The 20,939-nt window shown below is 42.2% G+C and overlaps 2 protein-coding genes across 2 annotated transcripts; both read left to right on the top strand.

Moving 5' to 3' along the window:
* Positions 1-1,490: 1,490 nt before the first annotated feature.
* On the top strand, positions 1,491-9,833 carry LOC136359304 (sulfotransferase 6B1-like). Its single transcript, XM_066315799.1, has 7 exons — positions 1,491-1,857; positions 3,328-3,467; positions 4,107-4,196; positions 4,855-4,981; positions 5,736-5,830; positions 6,337-6,493; positions 7,440-9,833. The coding sequence occupies exons 1-7, from the start codon at positions 1,656-1,658 to the stop codon at positions 7,568-7,570; spliced, it is 942 nt and encodes a 313-aa protein (XP_066171896.1). The 5' UTR covers positions 1,491-1,655; the 3' UTR covers positions 7,571-9,833.
* A 1,917-nt stretch (positions 9,834-11,750) lies between these two features.
* Positions 11,751-19,219, top strand: LOC136359303 (sulfotransferase 6B1-like). Its single transcript, XM_066315798.1, has 7 exons — positions 11,751-12,013; positions 14,355-14,494; positions 14,951-15,040; positions 16,570-16,696; positions 17,120-17,214; positions 17,635-17,791; positions 18,874-19,219. The coding sequence occupies exons 1-7, from the start codon at positions 11,812-11,814 to the stop codon at positions 19,002-19,004; spliced, it is 942 nt and encodes a 313-aa protein (XP_066171895.1). The 5' UTR covers positions 11,751-11,811; the 3' UTR covers positions 19,005-19,219.
* Positions 19,220-20,939: the final 1,720 nt, after the last annotated feature.

The raw sequence follows: 20,939 nt of genomic DNA, 5'->3' as shown, positions 1-20,939 counted from the left end.
TAATGTAGGCAAGGAAACTTGGTGGATGGGTAACCTTTTGAAAGCATGAAAAATAAGCAGAGATTAAGCCAGTGAGTGTGAGTATCAATTCAGCACAACTTGGTCATCTCTTTTGAAAGCAAGACATAATTGACTGACACAATAGCAGTGTCTCTCCATATTTATTGCTTCTAGGTTCTTGCCAATTGTCAAGGAAAATAAAAGTATATTTCTCTCGTGTCCAGTCTATTGTTTTGCCTATGACGCATAAAAAGATACATTTGCAGTGAGAAGGATGTTTATATTGTGTTTTTGTCTGTTTTCTTTAAAGAGAATGAACAAACCAAAAAAATCACATAAATCCATCTACCACATGGTGTTGTGTTCCCAATCCATTTGCAAAGAAAAATTAGGGTGAGTCTTCTGTTAAGGTGCATCTTCTCTTTATGGTGTCCTGCAAATGCTCCTGATAACAGCATTGCCATCCACGGCAGATTTTCCTGTGGCTAACTGAACAACTCCCAGTTTTCCCTGGGGACCACAGGAACTGTTCCACATCCACTGACCTGCATCCCCCAAGACACTTTGGCTGCTGGAGAGACACTGCAGGGACTGGGACTCGGGTTGCTGGCATACTCAGGAGCCCTGCTTGCCCTGAGGCTCTGTAGAGAGACAGAGCTGCTCTGACCTGCCACCTCTGCAGCTCCTGAGCAGAGTGACACATGGCTGTGACAGCACTGAAGACTCTGCTCAGGAGCAGAGAGCAGAGTCTAAGGGTTAAAAGACCTGGAGGCACCTGTGTCCCCAGAGAGTGGCTCAGGTGACAGGCTGCTGAATTTCATGCTGAGGAATTATAGTGATCTGGCTCCCTCAGGATGCAGGCAGCTGACTCCAAAGAAAATATCTCAGGCAGCTGTCTTGAGAAAAATTTGTTAATTTCTCAATGCCCTTCTCTTTAGTAGTGGAAAACGGGAGGAAATTTTCCTTTGCAATTCAGAGTTTACACATGGACAAACAGCTGCAAAGTATATATAAAACAAAGATTACAGAAATCATATTATATTGTCATGGGTTAACGCAGCTTGATTTTCAGTTTAAGAGGAAACAGCTTCCAGTAAGATGTTTCCTTTGGAGGGAATGCGGACCTATCAGAGGCCAATTTTTCGGGACTGGCACATCGTGTAACCAATGAGGAAGCTGGATACGTGTTTGTGAATGAGATGTAAATGGAACCGAGTGCGGAAGTTCCTTTTTGCCGTCCAGCCTGGGAGCAGGTACACACGCGGGCAGAGCCGTGCAGCGAGTGTGGCCGGGCCCGGCACCTGCCGGCGGGGGCGGCCCCAACACCAGCCCAGGGCGAGGGGCGGTCCGCATGGCCCCGGCAGCGGCTCCGGGCCCACCGGGGACCTTTATCCCCGAGGGCAATTGCAAACGTCTGCTTATCTTGTTCATTAATGTTCAACTTCTATTGATTTTAAAGGTCTATATTAGTTAAGGTCTTTGACTGGGGATACATGTTTCTTCACAGGTTCAGAAAGACGTAAATTGTTCATAGGGTCAAGAAAAAAAAAAACCCAAACAGCAAAGGAAGCACCTATTAAAGGACAATCTGTGGTTTTCACCTTCTGCACAGCATTTCACACTGTGACAGGGCCTGTGTGTGAGAGAGAAGAAGAATGGAGAAGTCCAGGAAAACATTTGTTAACAAGGTAGATCAGATGTTAGCAGCTGCCAGCTCAATGCATCGAGATGAACTGCTTTTCTCTTACAAGGGAATTCTCTACCCTGCCGCTGTTTACAGTCCTGAAGTATTCCAAGCCTTGGAGTCCTTTGAAGCCAGAAGTGATGATGTAATTTTGGCAGGATACCCTAAAACAGGTGAAGATATTTTAATATATTTTTTTTTTAATAAATAAGGTTTTGTAATAGCAAGTAACAAGGTTTGTACTAAATATATGCAATATATATTGTATGGCACATAATATTATGTATTATACTAAATAAAACTATTTTGAATGTACACAAAATTCTGTAAAACTGATTCCATTTTCAAAAAGTATAACAAGCTTTATATGACTATTTTATATGTGAAAGTTTTCAAAATTCTGAGAAATACAATCTAATTTGTCTATAGCATATAAAGGTCCTGGTTATATTTTCTTTTCATGGGTATGAAATTAAATGCACAAATTCAAGAGAAGTAAATACTTTTTTTTATACCAGAACTAACTCAATCTGTTGATATTACATGATCCGCTCTCACATTTATATTTGTAAATTCAGAGCTTTATGCTTTTACACAGAATGGAGATTTTGATTTCTTCAAACTAAACTAAATAATATTAACAAATTAAATAATAAACTAAATATGTTTTAGTTTTTTTTCTCATAGATGTGAGGAAATAGCTGCCAAAAATTTTTTGTAGTCTTTGAGGTGATTACACTGTTCTTTAATTACTGGGAAATCAAGATATGATTCTTGCTATGGTTGCAAGTTCACCCTACATATTTGCTCCTTCTTTCTGCAATCACTGGTCCCCATGAAAGCCAAAGGCTTGGATTAGATGTGCCTCATATACACTTTAATGCAGCTGTTTCTCTTTTCCAGCAATGGGTTTCCACTGCCGTACAGTTGATAGAGCTGAAAGGATTGTGAAGTTTTTCCTTTTCTATCGTATTTCCTTGTTAAAGAAATGCCATGCACTGGAATGCAGTTGTTAAGACTGCAGTGAGAAAGGTGTGAGCACCCAGTGTCCAGAAGTCAGGATATGGTAAATTAGAGATGGGTGATCTATGCAGGCTCTTTGATATCTTCTAGATAAAAAGATATTAATTGTGCATAGGAAATGTCTCTGCATAGAGATTTTCCTGTTGTTAAAGAAAATGAGTGCACAATTTTCAGATCTAGTTCTGCTCCTGTGTTAAAGTACTGTGACCCATCTTTCTTCCTAAAATAGTCCAGCAGACCAGAAAAGACTGAACACATTAGGTTTTAAAGTACAGGTTTACCACCCCAGTCTCCCTTATATTTGTCCCAATCAAATTACTTACATTAATGCAGGTTTTTCAGGTTGGATCTTAGTGGCTCTTCTCCCTTATTTGGTAGTTTCCAATTTACAAGGTCGTGTATGGTGTACTGAACTGGTCAAGTTGGGGAAATGTGTCCTTATGAGGAGCCAAGGTAGGACCCAGGGAGGTGACTGACCAGATAGTCAGCTGGGATTGTATCACCTGAAAGGAGGCCGAGTAACTCACCTGGCAGTACTACCACCTCTTGACTTCCCTGGTCAATCCATTTCTGTTCTATCTCAATGTTTTACAAGCAATTCTGTGTTTTTCTTCTTTCAGGCACAAACTGGCTAAGTCAAATCTTGAGTGATCTGGTAGCCATATCTCAAAAGAAAACACCAGGTAGTGAAAGCAGTGTGAAAGCTGAAGAAGTAGAAGAACTCCCCTACCTTGAAGTTGGCGATGCTGAGAAATATGAGGTGAGAATAGAATATGTATGGAAATGATCAAAATTTTGTGCTTCAAAGACTGAATGTATGATGTATGAATTATTGCATTGTTTGAGAGGAACTTTACTAGTTCTCTTTAAGTGGCATCTGGTCAGGATTAATCTCATCTGGACAGTCAAATACTGAGGGATAAATGAACACTTCACTGGGCGTGAGAGAGCAGATATCCATAACCACGGTATGTATAAGAACTTCAGAAATTCAACCTAGTGTCTTTTGTATTGAAGAAGTGGTTCATGAAGTGTTAGATACTGAAATATTGGCTTTTTTCTCCTTTACGAGCTTGTCCTCCTCATTCCTCCTCTCAGTCCTTAAGATGCTTCAGCTTTCACATGCAGCTACTCTGTACCCTACCTCTAGAACTGATCCCTTGTCTAACAGAACTGAAGAGCATTATCACTGAAGTGAACTAACAGTGGATTGTCCTTTTCCAGTTGTTCATGGTCTTTTGAAGATTTAGGAGTACTCCAGCAGCCCAATAATGTCACAAATGAAACTGAAATTCAGTAATTATGGATATGTTTATCAAGGCAATATTTTAGCATGGTTTAATGAAAAGAATACTTGTACTGATTGAACTGTCAACTTTCCTCCTTCCAATTCTTCAAGCGAATGTCCAAGTACCCTTCTCCAAGATTCATGGTTACTCATCTCCGTCCTGAAAATCTTCCCAAGTCTATTTTCAAAAACAGAGTCAAGGTGAGTGCTGATTTTAATGTATTAAAAGCAAACACTTCAAGAAATTTTTTTGTAAAAGCCAAGGTAGTCCTTTTCTGCCAATTCTCAGAATCACTCTTGTACTTAAGTGTTTTGCCTGGCCCTTTCTATGTGACTGTTTAAGTGCTGCCATTCACCTCACTTGACCTCAGTTTGCCCTTATTGGCACCTTTGTGACAGTTTCCACAAGAGAGTTGCAGAGCTTGGTGAAATCCTCCAGAGGCAAAATGCATTTTGATATGATTTCCTGGGGGAGGAATTTTATGGCATTGTTGCAAGTGAGGACTTCCATGAGCCGAAAATCTGGGAGAATTTTTATTTTAGTGAATTTTATCTGCCACTTGAATGATGAACTGATGATTGTATTTTGCAAAACATTCTTAGATTCTGCATAAATATTTTGGTTAATCTGTAGATGATAATAATTATAGGCAACCATCTTCTTCTTATGGAACCAAAGCACAGTTAAATATGCCCCTTCTGAATTGGGAATGAAGTTGCTACTTCTGCAAAAAGTAGCACACAAGGTATTAAAAATCCCCAACTGCAGTTATAAAGTACAATACTATTTTTTCTTTTTTATACTATGGTATGCTATGTCTTTCTCCGTAAACAATTATTTTATTTTGTTTTTTTCTAGATATTGTTACTGATTCGTAATCCAAAAGATGTAGCTACATCTCTTTACCATTTTTACAATGACGTGACTACTCTTCCCTCCTATGAGACCTGGGATGATTTCTTCACAGATTTCGTGGCAAAGAAAAGTACAATATATTTTTCTGTCTGTGTCAATTGTCTGGTGATCTGTCTTTGACTAAAAAACCCTGGTAACTTTGGTAAATCAGCTTCTTCACTAGGATTTCTTGGATTACAGTACAAAAGCAGAGATTAAAGACAGAAATAGATATCTGAACTGATGTTTAATCTATTTGTCTTACTGTTAGAGGATAAATATTTGGCAAAACTGCACTTCTACAAACTAACTTCTTCAAAGTGGTGTTTTTCTTAATGGAAGCAGTTTTTCCTTCTCTCTATCCTATGCCTCCTTTGCCCTTATTCTGTGTCTGTCATCTGTGTCCATGGAGATGAATCACCTTCATGCCAAACTGGATGAGAGCAATTATTTCGACTAAGTCTATAGCTTATGAAAAGTGGACTAATTCTAATGCATTAAAAAAGAGAAAAAGTAATGGCACTAGATTTAAGTTTTGAGTTTGGTGTAGCTGATGGGAGGGTTCAACAAGGTTTTAGACAGGGTGAAGGGAGTCTTATAAGATTGATGGCAATATGACAGCTCTTTGGTGGATTCTATGCTGTCATGGCATAGTAGCAAGTTTTATTTTTCTGACTTACAAATGGTATCATATGCTTGAGCCTGGTGCATAAGGTGTGTTTCCCACAGGAGGGTGTAAACTCTACTGTAAACACGATTAATAAAGCCCTTGGCTGGGAAACTTAATGAGAAGAACTTGTATAATCTTAATTTATGCTTCATGTTAGGACTCTTGTTTTATTTAGCGGCCTGGGGATCCTACTTTGAATACCTTTCTGAATGGAACAAATATGCTGATCAAGAAAATATTATGACAATAACTTATGAGGAGGTGAAAGAGGTAAAGTTATCAATACTCACAAATACTTTATATTTCAAAGGGTATTTTTTCCTGAACCAGTTCACCACTATATGCTTGCAGAGTATTCAATGTGTGTGAGACAGATTCTTCTTTTAAGGGAAGAAAAAATGAAATTAAAATTTAAAAATATTCTTAAAATTTTTCTTCTGAAAAGGATTCTTCTTTTATTTTATTTCTCTGACATAGAAGTCCAACTACTTATAAATCAAAATCTCCAGGAATCTTTTTGTGAGGAGTTTTTATATTTTCAGCAGTGTGGATTCTGCTCTCCTGTAAATTGTATATTATCTTTTGCAATCTACAGAAAGGCAGCTCATATCTCCTCCAAAATACTTATGGAGAAGATAAACACTCTGGACCAGTCTAGTCCTAGTGATCTCTATGAATATCCTGTTTATGCTGCCAGCAGAAGAGATACAGGGAAGTGTAAACACCTTGGAAAGCAGCAGATTTGAAAGTCATATATGCTGCAATCCTCTTTCCAGAATCCTGCCCTAGCTGTGAAAACCATAGCTACATTCTTTGGAATTCCTCTGACTGAGGAAGAGCTCCAGCTTGTGGTAGAGAGGTGCAGCTTCCAGTCAATGAAGAAAAACTCAGAGAAGACGCATGGGGAATTTGGGAATGTTCTCTTTCGCAAAGGTAGGCAGCTCCAAGTGGCTCAGGGGTAGAAATGTCACATTCTCAAGAACTTGGGCCATGCTTTTGTTCTTTTTTCTGGCATTCATATTAGCATTGCAAGTGAGTATCAATCAGGTTACCACTGTTTTGCTTGAGGAGACTATTCAAGGAGAGCTGGTGAGGAAAATACCCAGCCAGGTTCTCACAGCAGTGGCCCTTTTAGAGGCTCACCGATGGCTGGCAGGAAGGGGGAAGTGCCATGTGTCTGAATTCCTCTCCACCTCTGTGCCTGGATCACCAACTGCCCCGCCATTAGGGGCTTACCTGAGCAGGCAGCACTGGGCCAAACTCAGCCTGAGTGCTGTGACCACCCTTTTCAGGAGAGTACAGGAATCTCCTGAGATGGCCACTGCCCAATGCCTGTTCACTCTTACCCATTGGAAGTAAGCCAAGCAAGCAAGAATCCAGGTGCACACAAGGGAGGAAACAAAAGGGAACAGCTTTAGCAGTGTCGTGTAGGGGACACAGACATGGGAAGGGCAACCTGGATGTCAGAATCTATTTGTGCATTTTGCATTAAAGAAATGACTGGATAATAACTCAAGCTGCCAAAGGAGGAGGAACCCAGCTCTGCCTCCTGGCAGATGATTCTTAATCAAATTTTCATGATCTTCCATTTTGCCAGTCATAACTGACTAGAGGAGAGAGATGTAGGGAAACAGGACTTTAGGCTGCTTTTTTTGAACACAGTCACCTAAAGAGGAGTATGTTCTTTTGCCTTGTAGCAAAAGATTATTCAAATATATGTAACTCCACTGATTTCACAGAATTATACTGGTGTAGAAAATTGTTTTGACTAGAAATTGGATCAACACTCTTTAGTGTATGATGCAATAAATACAAGTAAATCAGTAGAATAAAAAATAAGATTTTCTTGGTTTTCACGTGTTTTTTTCTTTCTTTGAAGGTTGTGTAGGTGACTGGAAGAATCTTTTTACTGAAGATCAGAGTAAGAAAATAGACAACGCGTTCGAAGAACATATGGCAGGAACTAAACTGGGAAAGAAGCTGAAGTATGACTTGTACTGCAAAGCCTGAAGAGTAAGGGAATGTGGTTAGAACAAGAACTTTGCAAGGCAGACTCTGATCATCTGCATGTTATCCTCTAGAATACTAGATCAAATGACGCAAGCACCTCAGAATTACTGTAGGATTCATTGCAGCAGCCTTTATAGAGACAGTGATGAGTGATGGCCTTTTGTTTCACCGTGAGAATTTTTGCTACACCCATTTGTTGAAGAAGATATCAACTAATCATATTTACAAGAACTGAACAGTCCTGTTCCAGGTGTCTCCTGGAAGGAAATGCCCTTTTCTTTCTAGCCCAATTCTATCATTCTCCACCCTTTATAATCATTTAGTATACAGATTATTCTTTTTTCTTCAAAAATATTTCAAATCAGGCAACATCTTTCTTCACAGAAAATATCACTAGCAACATTAGGGATGTGATGGAAGCCTAATCTCCTACACAAAGGAGATCTTCCATGAATTCAGCACAAAATAAATCAAAGCTAGAGGGAGGTGAAAGAAGGGGAACACTGATCAATATTCTTAAAACTCATCTCTCGGAATGCAAAATAATCAAGATGGATTTCAAATTATGGGCTGATGTTTACAGGCAAGATTCACTCAGAGGCACTGCTTTGTATAGGATCACAGAGCAGCCCAGGTTGTAAGCAACCTTGAAAAATCAGCTGGTATTACCTTTCACGAGAAAGGGAGCTTAGATGAGATTCCATCTAGATATCATGCCATGAAAACCTCCAGTGATGAGGATTCTACCATGTTCCTGGAGGCATTGTTCCAACAAATGATGGTTCTTGTGTAAAAATTTACTTCATGTATCAAGACGAATCCTCTCCTCTTGCAACTAGAACCCACTGCCTGTTTTTCTTCTCCAAGTGGTGTCTCGTGGAAAGGGAGCCTTTATCCTCTTTGTAGCTGCCCTTTATTGGAAACTGTGATGAGTTTGTTCCTGAGCCTTCTCAGCTCTGTGGTCCTCCTTTGGAGCTCCTTTGGTTTGTCTGTGTCTTTCTTAAAAATGCCTTTCCTGAGATAGTGGGATTGCCAAGAGTGCTGGTGTGAGCCATTTCTGCACCCAGCTCTCTTGTACTGCCATTGGCATTTGCCTCTCTAGACACAGTATTGCAGACATGTCCAAAGGCCTGTCCTGGAACAAAAAGGCAAAATAAGGTTCTGTAAGTATAGTTGAATTAAAACCAGGAAAGCCTCCCACCCAATTTATGTTTATATATCCATCACCTAAGCAGATCTGATGAACAAATATAAGAAAAACCAATTGGAAAGACTAAAATATTCAAGGACTTTTTGTTTTATTCTTCTAAAGCTGGTAGGCATTTACCTGGCCATAAGTGGACATACAGAGTTTTGTAAAGAAATAGGAATGCTAGAAGCAGTGCCTCATATATTTAGAAAAAATGAGTGGATTCAAAAGCAGAGCAGCAGAAAGTTCTGCAGCAAGCCATCTTTGAGCAATTACAAGTTATCTGTAGGCAACCAAAAAGGTACCAGATTTCTGGAGGAGAACATACATCATCGCAGTGTATAAAAACTTGAGAAGGAAGAACCAAAAGAGAACAGTCACCTTAACTTGATACCTAGAAATGTAGACGCAAAAATGACAAAGCACCTGATCATGAAACATTTTAAACATAATGAAATAGAAAATATTAATCACGTTTTAGAAGTTTGTCATCGTCCTTCAGGTTACTTACCCCTTGAAGAAGCCACTGACAGAAAATACAAGAGGTGACAGCATGAGGGAGGGCCTGAAGTTATGTGATAAAGAGACACAAATTGATGTGGCAATGTACAAATATGGTTATAGAAATGGACCATGACCTGTTTTTGCAGTTTTGTTCCATCTTGTGTCATCCCAAGGCTTGAATTCAGTCCCCTCGTGCCCCTTAAAAATCTCAGTCTGAAGGACTGGGCTATTCAGAGCAGTAACAGCTCATGAGCTTTTGGTCCATGAGAGATACTATGTGGGCCCTTGCCTTCTGTGAGGAATGGAGGTGGAAGAAGGGAGGATGGAAAAGGCAAGCTGCCATGTCAAAAACTTAATGTAGGCAGGGAAACTTGGTGGATGAGTACCCTTTTCAGAGAATGAAAAGTAAGCAGAGATGAATCTGATGAGTGTGAGAATCAATTCAGAACAACTTGGAAAACTCTTTTGAAAGCAAGACATAATTGACTGACACAAGAGCAGTGTCTCTCCATATTTATTGCTTCTAGGTTCTTGCCAATTGTCAAGGAAAATAAAAGCATCTTTCTCTCATGTCCAGTCTATTGTGTTGCCTATGACACATAAAAAGATACATTTCCAGTGAAAAGGATGTTTATATTGTGTTTTGGTCTGTTTGCTTTAAAGAGAATGAACAAACCAAAAAAATCACATAAATCCATCTACCACATGGTGCTGTGTTCCCAATCCATTTCCAAAGAAAAATTAGGGTGAGTCTTCTGTTAAGGTGCATCTTCTCTTTATGGTGTCCTGCAAATGCTCCTGATAACAGCATTGCCATTCACGGCAGATTTTCCTGTGGCTAGGTGAACAACTCCCAGTTTTCCCTGGGGACCACAGGAGCTGTTCCACATCCACTGACCTGCATCCCCCCAAGACACTTTGGCTGCTGGAGAGACACTGCAGGGACTGGGACTCGGGTTGCTGGCATACTCAGGAGCCCTGCTTGCCCTGAGGCTCTGTAGAGAGACAGAGCTGCTCTGACCTGCCACCTCTGCAGCTCCTGAGCAGACTGACACATGTCTGTGACAGCACTGAAGACTCTGCTCAGGAGCAGAGAGCAGAGTCTAAGGGTTAAAGGAGGCACCTGTGTCCCCAGAGAGTGGCTCAGGTGACAGGCTGCTGAATTTCATGCTGAGGAATTATAGGGATCTGGCTCCCTCAGGATGCAGGCAGCTGGCTCCAAAGAAAATATCACAGGCAGCTAGCCTGAGAAAAAATTGTTAAATTCTCAATGCCCTTCTCTTTGATAGTGGAAAATAGGAGGAAATTTTCTTTTGCAATTCAGAGTTAACACATGGAAAACCAGCTGAAAACAATAACTAAAAATAAAGTTTAAGGAAAGCATAATATATGAACAGTGTCTTCAACTTTTAAGAGTAAAACAGCACAGCTAGAGAAAATATTTCCAATGAATTGGTCTATTTTGATGGTTCTGCATTTTGGGAGACCAGAAACATAATTTTAAATTATTCTTTGGAGGCAATTTTAAGCAATCTTCCAAGTCTTACAGGTATGATTTCATTTTGATACTTTTCCATGTTTAATTAATTTTGTGTATAGGTTTATTGAGTGTCTAACATGCATTTATGAAGAAACAGACAAGGCTGTGATACAAGGGTTTGATATATGGGTAGTGAACAAGACCGATACTGTATTCAAGGGTCTGAAAGAGAGGTCACAGGGTAATTTACCTCCCTGTATTGTCTGTCTCTGTTGGTATGATCAGTGAAGATACTCATTTCACCATCTCAGCACTCCTTATCTTCTAGAAAGGCACCACCCAGATTACAAATAACAACACCATTAGGAACAATTTCACCCAAAGATTAAATTCAGGACATGGGGAGAGAGAAATGAAAGTGAAGTAGTACAAGGAGAATTTGATTCACACTAATGCAGAACCTAAGTATTAAAACTTCACATGCAAGGGACCCTCGTGTAGGATTTGGTGATGTAAAGCACTCAGATGTGAGTATTTCATCGTGAGAAGTCTGCTTTAGGTAACACCTGTCCTTAGCTCTGGACAGTGCCTTACAGTGGCTGGATGCAGGACAGAGGCATGGCCTGTAAGGAACCTATATCCTGGGATGTGTATCCATTAGTGGAGTCCATAGCAAGCCAGGCTGAGATCCACTGTCCAGGTGTCCACTACACACATGCTCCTTGTCCAGTTGGCAAATTGCACTGCATTCGTCCCCAGTTATAAATATTTCAGGAAATATCCTTTCCAGGTCTTTCTTGGGTTTAATTAAAGAGTTTTAATCCTATTAGTTGTTGCCCCAACAGTTCCTAGTATCAGTTGCAGCAATGACCGTAAGTCACTATTGTCAGTCTCCATGGAGTTATATAATGTGCAAAGGGATTAACAGAGTAGAGAGTTAATCAGTGACTTGCACTCCACCCCTGAGTGAACACCCTCTCCTATATAGTCATGTGTTGCACAGAACTTCTCTGCATTGTGGCAAGACAGCCTGTGTCTCTCTGGGAGGATTTACACAGAGACACAGCCATGACCAGAAACAGTGAAAGAATCATTGAAATGATGGACAAATATTACGCGGAGAGTGACAAGATGGCTCCAGAAGACATGATGTTTTCCTACAGAGGTATTTTATACCCAGTTACTCTTAGCAGCCCGGAGACTTTGGAAGCTTTGAAATCCTTTGAAGCCAGGAGTGATGATGTGATTCTAGTAGGTTATCCTAAATCAGGTAAGTGTTTTCTTGATGAGTACTCGGGTACACCGTGCTGTAATCCAGAAGTTGGTTATTTAATGTGATCAGTTAACCCAGCACTAATTTTTGAGAAAAGCCTATGATGACATCAAACTTTAAAGAACTATAAATTATGGTGTAAGGCATATCTGGAACTCAAATAATACAACCTCCTGGCTGAAAACAGGGAAATGACCTAACCTGCAACATTAGGTTTGGTTGCTCAAGGCCTTGTCCTAAAGGAGTTTGAAACTTTTGAGGATGGAGGTTCACCATCCACTGAAATCTTCCGCAGTGTTTCCCTCCAATTGTGGTTTTTTTGAAGGTTGGGTTATTCTTTGTTTTTACGTCAATGCAGTCAGACATCCCCTTGTTGTGAGAGTCTCCATCTTGATTGTTTCCTGCAGTGGTGGAAGAGTGCAGTGAGAGTCTCCCATGCCTTTGTTCTTCTGTCTCCAGCCTGAGCAAACCAAGCCTTTCTATGCAGTTCATTTGCTGCAGCTCCCAGGCGTTTTATGGAAAGTCAACAAGGCTTTCTCCAGATTCTCAGAATCATTTGTGCTTCAGTCTAGGAACTGCACACAGCATTCAAGTGGTGAACAAACCAGTGCCAGCTAAAGCAGGATGATCACATCTCTTGCTATTTTGACCACACTTGCTAATCACAGGAAGTATGGTGTTACCTTTCTCTGTGCAAAAGAAAAGCAGGGAATATATCCTGCTAATGAGAGCAGAACTTCTCTTTCCATACTTTTACTGCATTGTCTAATGCAGCTGATTTGTTTGCATCTAAATGGAGGGAAAGACATGAATGCCACAAGGATTTTTTACCTATTTTCTCTCTCTCTCACTGTGGGCATTTCAGAGTCCTGATTTCTTTTTTTCCTATGGACTTTACAGAAATATCTTAAGATGTAATTTGCAGTAAAAGAGGAAGTTGAACTTTGTTCCATGACCTTTGTGTGTAAAGGTCTAGAGCTGTATGTAAGCAGAAATGGTTTCTATGTGTGAATATCCACTTAACCACTGCAGAAGATGTTAGCTGAAAACTGAGATTTGGGTATCCAAGCCCAGTCCCTCAGCCACCAGTTCTCACAGGCTGCAGAGGGCAAGACATCTAAGTCTGGTGCAAAGATGGTGTCAGGAGTGTGAAGGTCTGGTGGCTTGGTTGATGACCCTTGTGCTGCCAGTTACAGAAGCCCAGCTGGGAATTGTGAATGAGGCCAAACTGTGTCAATAATGAAGAGACCATAAACTGAAGCTGGTTGGGAAGAGGAAACAGAGTGTTCTCAAAGACAGCACTGTGGAAGGCAAGCAGAGACAGCCGAGAGATGACTCAGCTGGCCCAGTGCTGGCAGCCACACAGCTCTTGAGTGGTTTCCACAGGCATTTGTATCTAACAAACAAATACCAGAGTTGAAAAGAGCAGTAGAGGTCTGCTTCTGCTTCTGCCAAGGGATGTGATTCTGAAGCAAGCAGGGTAGCACTTCAGCATATCCGTGGAACAGCTCTGCCCTTGTGCCTTTAGGCATTCCTTTGTTGTTTATTAACCAGGCCCATGATTTAACCTCAGCTGGCAACTCACAGCTCAACTCAGTGGCCCCACAGGGCCACTCACTTTTGCACCTGCAATGGGGTGGAGGAGGGCAACAGAGTGAGAGGAGCCATGGGTTGAAATGAAGACAGTTAAATAGGTAAAGCAAGAGCTGGGTGTGCAAGCAAAGCAAAGTAAGGAATTCATTCTGTCCATACGGGCAGTGAAATGTCCAGCCGTCTCCAGAGCTCCATCACTTATGACAGGGACACGGTAACACAAGTGCCATAGCTCTCAGCATCTCCCTTTCCTTCTTCTTCCCTCCAATTTTATGGTTGAGCATGACTCCCTATGGAATAGAATACTCTTTGAGTCAATAGAATACAGTTGGGGTCAGCTGTCCCATCTAAGCCCCCTTTTAATGCCTTGTGCCCCTGCCACCTGTTCTCTGGCAGGTCAGTGTGAGAATCAGATGTGGCCTTGACACTGTGGAATTACTGCCTAGCTATAAAACATCTAAATAACTAAAACATCTAAACATCTAACATAAACATCTAACTAAAACATCTCTGTGTTATCAACATTGTTTTCAGCACAAATTCAACACTTAGCTCCATACCAGCTTCTATGGGGAAAACTCATTCCACTGCAGCAAAGAACAGCACACCCTCTTGTTGAAAGGTTAAAGTACAACACAGAGCCAAACTGCTTCACTGGAAAGCAATTAGACAGGGTGCCATCAGCCAGGTTTACATGAAAAAGTGAAGTTGAATGGATGTCCTACTGGTGTCTATATCCTTTCAGGAACCAATTGGCTTGAACAAATGGTGAAGGAGTTGGCAGATGCCAAATATACAGAAGAGGAAATGAAAGAGAGAATAAATGCTGAAAAGCAGTTAGAGACATTTCAGCGTCTAGAATTTGGGGATCCTGGGATATATGAGGTAAGGAGGTGCTGAAAATACTATCACTGCTCTTCCTACCTGTGGTTATAGCTTAAAGACAATGGTTGATCTTAGAGGTAATGAAGAATTGAGCCTTAAGAACACCTGTGGTCTGCACAAGTAGCATGTGCTACTGCCTCTGGCATCCCAACACAAGGGCCTTAGATGGGGGATGGGGCTGAGAAGGCCCAGGGTCCTTTTGCTATAGACCCAGTGAGTTTGATTAGTAAGACCTTTTTCTTGGGTTTCCTGTTCTCAGGCCTGGATCATGTGAAAACGTGCTTGGTGGCAGAGGTTGGCAGAAGCCTACACCACCAGTGCATCCCTGTGGGTTTTCCATGGGATAAGATAATTCTCTGGTGTCACCTTTTCTTACAACCCACAATTATTGAATAGGCACAACTCACTGAATAAGCTACTTCTGTCTTGTAACATTTCTTCTTACTTTCTCTAAAGAGGATGAAGCAGCTTCCTTCCAGAAGAATTATAGTAACCCATCTGATGCCTGATGATCTGCCTCCATCCATTTTCCAAAGCAAGGCTAAGGTAAGTCTTCTCTTTGCATCGCACTGCAAAAGCTTTCCACCCTAAATTAGCTTTCCTCTAAAAAAAGTGAGGTGTCTTTTCTGCATTTTCTCCTGAGCCGGTCAATACACAGTCACATTTCCAAGGCTGAAGAGAGAGCTCTGTCTGCCAAGGCTGTGAACAAACATCTCCCAGCAGCAGCTTTGCTGGCTATAGGTGGACTTGTTGCTGAGTGTCACTGTCCTTTCAGATCTCCTTCAGAAAGATGCTTCCATGTGGCAGACAACTTAGCAAGCCAAGGAGTAATTCTGTCTGGTTTAACTCACCTTCCAAACCAGGGTACCTGTGGAAAGCCCACCTCAGCCTGGGGCTAAAATAATCTTAGGTGGGAATTACTACAGAGAGAAGCTAGGGTACATCTAGAGACTGTTTGTGACTTTTTCATTTAGTAGATCATGAACTCATTTCTCTGGATTAGAACTGGGTCAGAACTGTCTTGAGGGAATCACTGAAAAGCTTCTTGTTTTCATCCTGAAGCTTACATTAGCAACAAGTGATCTGCCAAAGCTCTGATTTCTCCTTCAAGAAAAGGAATAAGACCAGAATTGTATTGTCTGGTGAATTTTAGTGGACAAGTAAGCTTGCAGACAACACCAAGTTGGGTGGGAGTGTTGATTAGCTGGAGGGTAGGAGGTTCTGCAGAAGGATTTAAACAGACAATGGGCTGAGGCCAATAGTATGAAGTTAAATGAGGTATGTACTGGGTCCTACAAAATGGGAATCACAACAACCCCATGCAGCACTAAAGGCTGGGGGCAGAGTGGCTAGAAAACTAGCAGTGGAAAAGTACGTGGGGGTCCTGGTTGACAGTGGCTGAACATGAGCCAGAAATGTGCCTGGATGGACAAGGAAGCCAGTGGCATCCTGTCCTGCATCAATAAGAGTGTGGTCAGCAGGACTAGGGCAGTGATTGCCCCCCTGTACGTGGCACTGGTAAGTGATGTACCTTGAGTACTGTGTTCAGTTTTGGACCTCTCATTACAAGGAGGACACTGAAGTCCTGGAGTATGTCCAGAGAAGGACAGTGGAGCTGGTGAAGGGTTTGGAGCACAAGTCTTACAAGAAGCAGCTGAGAGAGTGGGGTTGTTTAGCCTGGCAAAAAGGAGGCTCAGGGGGGAACCTTGCAACTATGTACAACCCCCTGAAGGGAGGTTGTAGCTAGGTGGGGCTTTGTTTCTTCTCTGAGGAATGATTGACAGAACAGAAGGAAATGACCTCAAGTTGCACTGAGGGATGTTTAGATCTAGATATGAAAAAAGATTTCTTCATAGAAAGGGTTGCTGAACAGGGAAGTATTTGAATCATTCTTCTTGGAAATATTTTAAAAATATGTAGATCTGGTACTTATGGACATGGTTTAGTGATGGACTTGGTAGTGCTTGGTTAATGGCTGGACATGATGGCCTAAATGATTCTGTGATTCAATGATTCTCTGTGATGTGTTGAGAAGATGGCATTTTAGTCAGTCAGATTGTGTTTTCTTCCTCTAGATCCTTGTGCTAGTTCGGAACCCCAAGGACACAGCTGTCTCCTATTACCACTTCTGCAACAACCTACCCCTGATGCCATCCTTCAGCTCCTGGGAGGAGTACTTTGCAGATTTCATGAATGGAAAAGGTACTTTGCCCTACATCCTCTGACATTTCTCCTAACATGAGGGGCATACACGGGCCCTGTGCATAGGAATCCTTTTGTGACATACCTTATCAAGGCACTCCCAGAACAGGCAGACTGGCCCCTGTTATGGCAGAAATCTACCAGAGAACCAGTTTTGTCTCCCACTTAGAATGGAGAGATCATGAGAAAGCTTTAAGCTTTAGCCTGACTTTTCCATTCCCACAAGAAAGCTTGTGTTTTGCTGTATCAAGTGGCCGGGCCTGGGCCATTCTGCACTGACCTCAGGAGAAAGAGCAGATGTGTTGAGATGGTCACCCTTTCACCATTCTAAAGCCACACTTAGAAAGCCGTCTGAGCTGACTCCTCTGCTTTGGTTAAGGGTTAGTACTGGGAAGTACCTTTGTGCCTCTTCTTTGTTTGCAGTGGCCTGGGGATCCTACTTTGACCACCTAGTGGAATGGAACAAACACATTGACAACGAGAAGATCATGACAATCAGCTATGAGGAACTCAAAGAGGTGTGGCATTTCACCCAGCTCTTTCTTGATGAATGTGCTGTGCATCCCTCCATGTATGAGTGTAGGAAACTAGGGACTCTTGGCGCAAGTCTTTCTGCCCCTTTAAAAGGATGTGTCTTTCTGACTTTGTCATTTATGTTTGGGGAAAGCCCATGGAGGAGGATAGCCTTGCCTATTTGTGAAAGGAGTTTTATCTGGCAGAGGCACAGATTTTGGGAAAGAAGAAAAGGCCTTGAAACTGAGGCCGATATGTGTAGGTTTCCTGGTCTGAAGGGTTTCCTGTTAGAGCTCTTGGAATTCCTTGGTGACATTGTGGCAGACAGCTTCCCCTGCTGGGCTTCCTACAGGGTGCTGGCTCCATGCCACAGCCACAGTGTCAAATCTTTTGGTTTCACCTCTGTGGTATGTTCCTTTGGGTAGGACCCGATACTGGGGATGAAAAAGATTGCTTCCTTCTTTGGATTTTCCCTGTGTGAGGAAGATTTTTCCAGAATTGCCAAGAAGACCAGTTTCAAAGCTATGAAAGAGAAATCCAGTGAAACGCATGGAAAGTTTGCGGATGCCCTCTTCCGGAAAGGTAAGTCTCTTCAAATGGAGATCTTCTTTCTGAAGGAGAACTCCAGAAGGAGTTTTGAGTATGTTACTTAGCCGTGAAATCACTGGACAGTCTGGATGAGTTCTCTCCTGTGGTGCCACCTCTGTAAAAAGCTTCTGCTGTTGACAGGATTTGGGGGCTGTTTGTAAGAAACTTCTCAGAGTGCCAGTCTTAATGTCCTCGGTCATTGCTTCCGTGTTGCTGTCTTTTTCTGTAGTGGCCCTGGTTAGTTAGGTGAGGCGCAAAGGCCAGCACTGGTGAGGTTATGGTGACAGTTATGCACCAAATCTTCCTGGGGTCTACAGAACTCTTTGTTACTCGGTGTTGTCATGCAGCTGTTTCCTGTTGTTCAAGTGATGAGGCTGCACATGTCACTTCATGAAAGTCAGCTTTTAGAGGAGTGCTAAAGGAACAAGAATCTCTTGAAACTCAAGGGAATGCATTGCTCACTGCTCTGCTGGCCTCAAAGGCATCTTCCTGTTACCTACTCAGCAAGAGCTTTATACGTCTCCTCTCGATGGACACATCAGTGGTGGTCCCAGAGATGGTCTCTCACAGGCCTGGGGCCAGGGTCAGAGCTCTGGCACCTTCCTGCTCCCCACGACCTCAAGAGTCTTTGGTTTCTGAATACTGCAGTCATGGGCTTTTTAAAATCCATTTCTTTCACCATTCCTTGGAGGAAGAGGGATTTAGCCACTCTCCTCTAACCACCTACCACAAAAAAATTTCGTCCTTCAGAGGAAGTAATTCACAAATGTGCTTCCCCTTGTGACAAAACCAGATTCCCCTTTTTTCTGTGTAAAAGCTTCATGAAGTCACTGTGGAAATCTCCTTCTAGGGAGGGAGTGCTTGCAGGCAGCTAGCCAGCAATGCTCCCTGTTATCTGGCTACAGCCTTTGCTTCTGATCTTTGATACCTTTCCTCTCCCAGGTAATCAGACCTCTCAGGGCAATAAATATGATCCTCCCTTCCTTAGGATGTAGTCAATGACTCTGCCCCACTGCTGCCTAGATATTATTTTCTCTCAGGAGCATCTTCCTTCAGTTTTTGGTACTTGTATACAGGGGTTGTTGGAAGCTGGAGAGACATCTTCTCTGAAGCTCAAAATGAAGAAATGTACCGGAAATTTCAAGATTCTCTAGGAGGAACAAAGATAGCAGCAAAGATAAAATATGATGTGTATTGCAAGGCCTGAAAATAAGCAGATGAATAGCATGACAGCAAGTCATGTTCCAAAGGTGATTCTCCAAAGGTGGATAGTCCCCAGTTTTCCTTCTCATGAGAGAAGAGAGAAACCCCTCTGAGAACTACCTGTCACCTCCAAGAATTTTGTAGAATTTGTAATTCTTGGGTGTGTCTAGAGCTTGTGCTTTGATTGATGTAACCAAATAAAATATGTGTATACCTCAAGTGACTGCCTGGCATCCTTTCAGGAGGGAGATGGTGCACAGACATCATAGCACAAGTCTGGTGGTATCCCTGTCTCTGCTTCTTGGCCTAAAACGATGAATGAGGCTCCTGCAGGTCTTGTTGGTGAGACAGAGGGATCAACACAGAACCTCTTCTCTGGCCCAAAGTGGACTTGACATGGATATATGGTGTAGTTCTGAACCATCAAATGCCTGTGTACAGGTAGAATATGTTAGTCCAGGTTTAGATCCATCCTAGGTATCATGGCATTGGCAGGTCAGAAATGGCAAACTTCACACATTGGTATGGCAAAGGGTGGAACTTCTCAAGCTCAAAGAGCCATGAGCTCTTAAGTAATGAACAGCTATATGCTTTCTGGAGTGTTTTGCTCCTGTTGGACACTCTGAGAAGGTAAGTAGCAAGCACAAAGAAACATGACATTCAAATGGAAGACTGAATTAAAGAAGCCCCTTGGTGACCCCAAGCTAAACCAGCTAAACTATGAGAATGGCACTTATTTGACAATAAATAAAATATTCTAATGCTACATAGGTATGTTTTCCAGACCCTCTTTGCTGATGTCGATGTCCTTGCTACATCTATTCACAACATGTTTCATGACTACTTATCACAACCAGTCTCATGGAAAACTAGAAAAGCCAAGGAGTTGTCTGTCTGGCAAATGGAATTTGGTTCCTTGGCAGAGGGATTCCTGTCATATTCCTAGGTAGATTTACCAGCAGGACTCTTACACTGAACTAATATTAAATACTGAGCAACCAGCAACCACAGATGTAATTAACCAAACTGGGAAATGGTTATGTCCCTGTCAAAGTGCTGACTGTCACTGCACAGCTCCTCAGGACTACTCCTACCCTGTCCATGGCCCAGACTCCATGTCAGCCCCTGCTCCAGGCTCACAGCCTCTGCTCCAGTGATGTCACAGCAGGATCAGGCTTCAGCTCCTCACAGTCTCTCCTGCCTGGCCACTGGCCCTGCCAAGCTGGACCCATCCTCAGACACACATCCTGGCCAATCCTCAGCCCATCACCTTGCCCAGGAGAGAGTCTGATGCCTGGGCTGGAGCTGCCCAAGTGCCCCTGGCTGCTGTGCACCTGGCTGGACAGTGGGATGTGCTCTGGCTGCCATGCCCTGCATCCCCTATCTGTGTGACAGGGATAATGGGGAGTGATGCAGGTTCAGCTCTGAAGGACCACTCAAAGCCTGCTTCCCAGGCAGGTTTTCTAAATATGTATGCAAGAGCTGCATATGTAAAAAAAAGCTCTGCATAGTGAGGTATGTTTGTTTGAGCCTGACAATTCTGGGTTTGTAGATTTCTATTTCTGAAGAGTAGGACTTCTTATTCTGGCCTTCCATGGATGAAAAGAAGCAAGCAACCATGACCCGTAACTTTTTGAATTTGCAACATTTTACCTGTTACTTAGTACAGCCGCTATACAATTTACTATGTAGTGATATCAAAAGCTATCTAGACAACAGAAAACACTGTGTAATCTCAGAGTCTGCAAGGAGTTGAACAAGGAGTTAAACAGGGGAACAAGCCTGACCAGAAATGGAAAGCAATCACTGAAATACTCAAAAGGCTTTTGTTAAGATAAAGAGGTGACATCTTAAGGTGTGTTGATTTAGTTTTTTCTTCTGCAAAGGTTTTTTGCAGCCTAAGGGCCCTTATCAGCCCAGAAACTTTGGAAACCCTGAA

This window comes from Sylvia atricapilla, chromosome 3 (genome assembly GCF_009819655.1).
Source record: "Sylvia atricapilla isolate bSylAtr1 chromosome 3, bSylAtr1.pri, whole genome shotgun sequence".
Lineage (NCBI taxonomy): Eukaryota > Metazoa > Chordata > Aves > Passeriformes > Sylviidae > Sylvia > Sylvia atricapilla.
The sequence above is the reverse complement of the archived record's forward strand: the minus strand, read 5'-3'. Positions and strand labels throughout refer to the sequence as shown.

Excerpts from the sequence above, each read along its gene's own strand:
- LOC136359304 (XM_066315799.1), top strand. The coding sequence starts at position 1,656 with ATGGAGAAGTCCAGGAAAACATTTGTTAACAAGGTAGATCAGATGTTA. Across the intron at positions 1,858-3,327 it reads GGCAGGATACCCTAAAACAG|GCACAAACTGGCTAAGTCAA; the intron begins GTGAAGATATTT and ends TTCTTCTTTCAG. Across the intron at positions 4,197-4,854 it reads TTTTCAAAAACAGAGTCAAG|ATATTGTTACTGATTCGTAA; the intron begins GTGAGTGCTGAT and ends GTTTTTTTCTAG.
- LOC136359303 (XM_066315798.1), top strand. The coding sequence starts at position 11,812 with ATGACCAGAAACAGTGAAAGAATCATTGAAATGATGGACAAATATTAC. Across the intron at positions 16,697-17,119 it reads AGATTTCATGAATGGAAAAG|TGGCCTGGGGATCCTACTTT; the intron begins GTACTTTGCCCT and ends CTTTGTTTGCAG. Across the intron at positions 17,792-18,873 it reads GGATGCCCTCTTCCGGAAAG|GGGTTGTTGGAAGCTGGAGA; the intron begins GTAAGTCTCTTC and ends ACTTGTATACAG.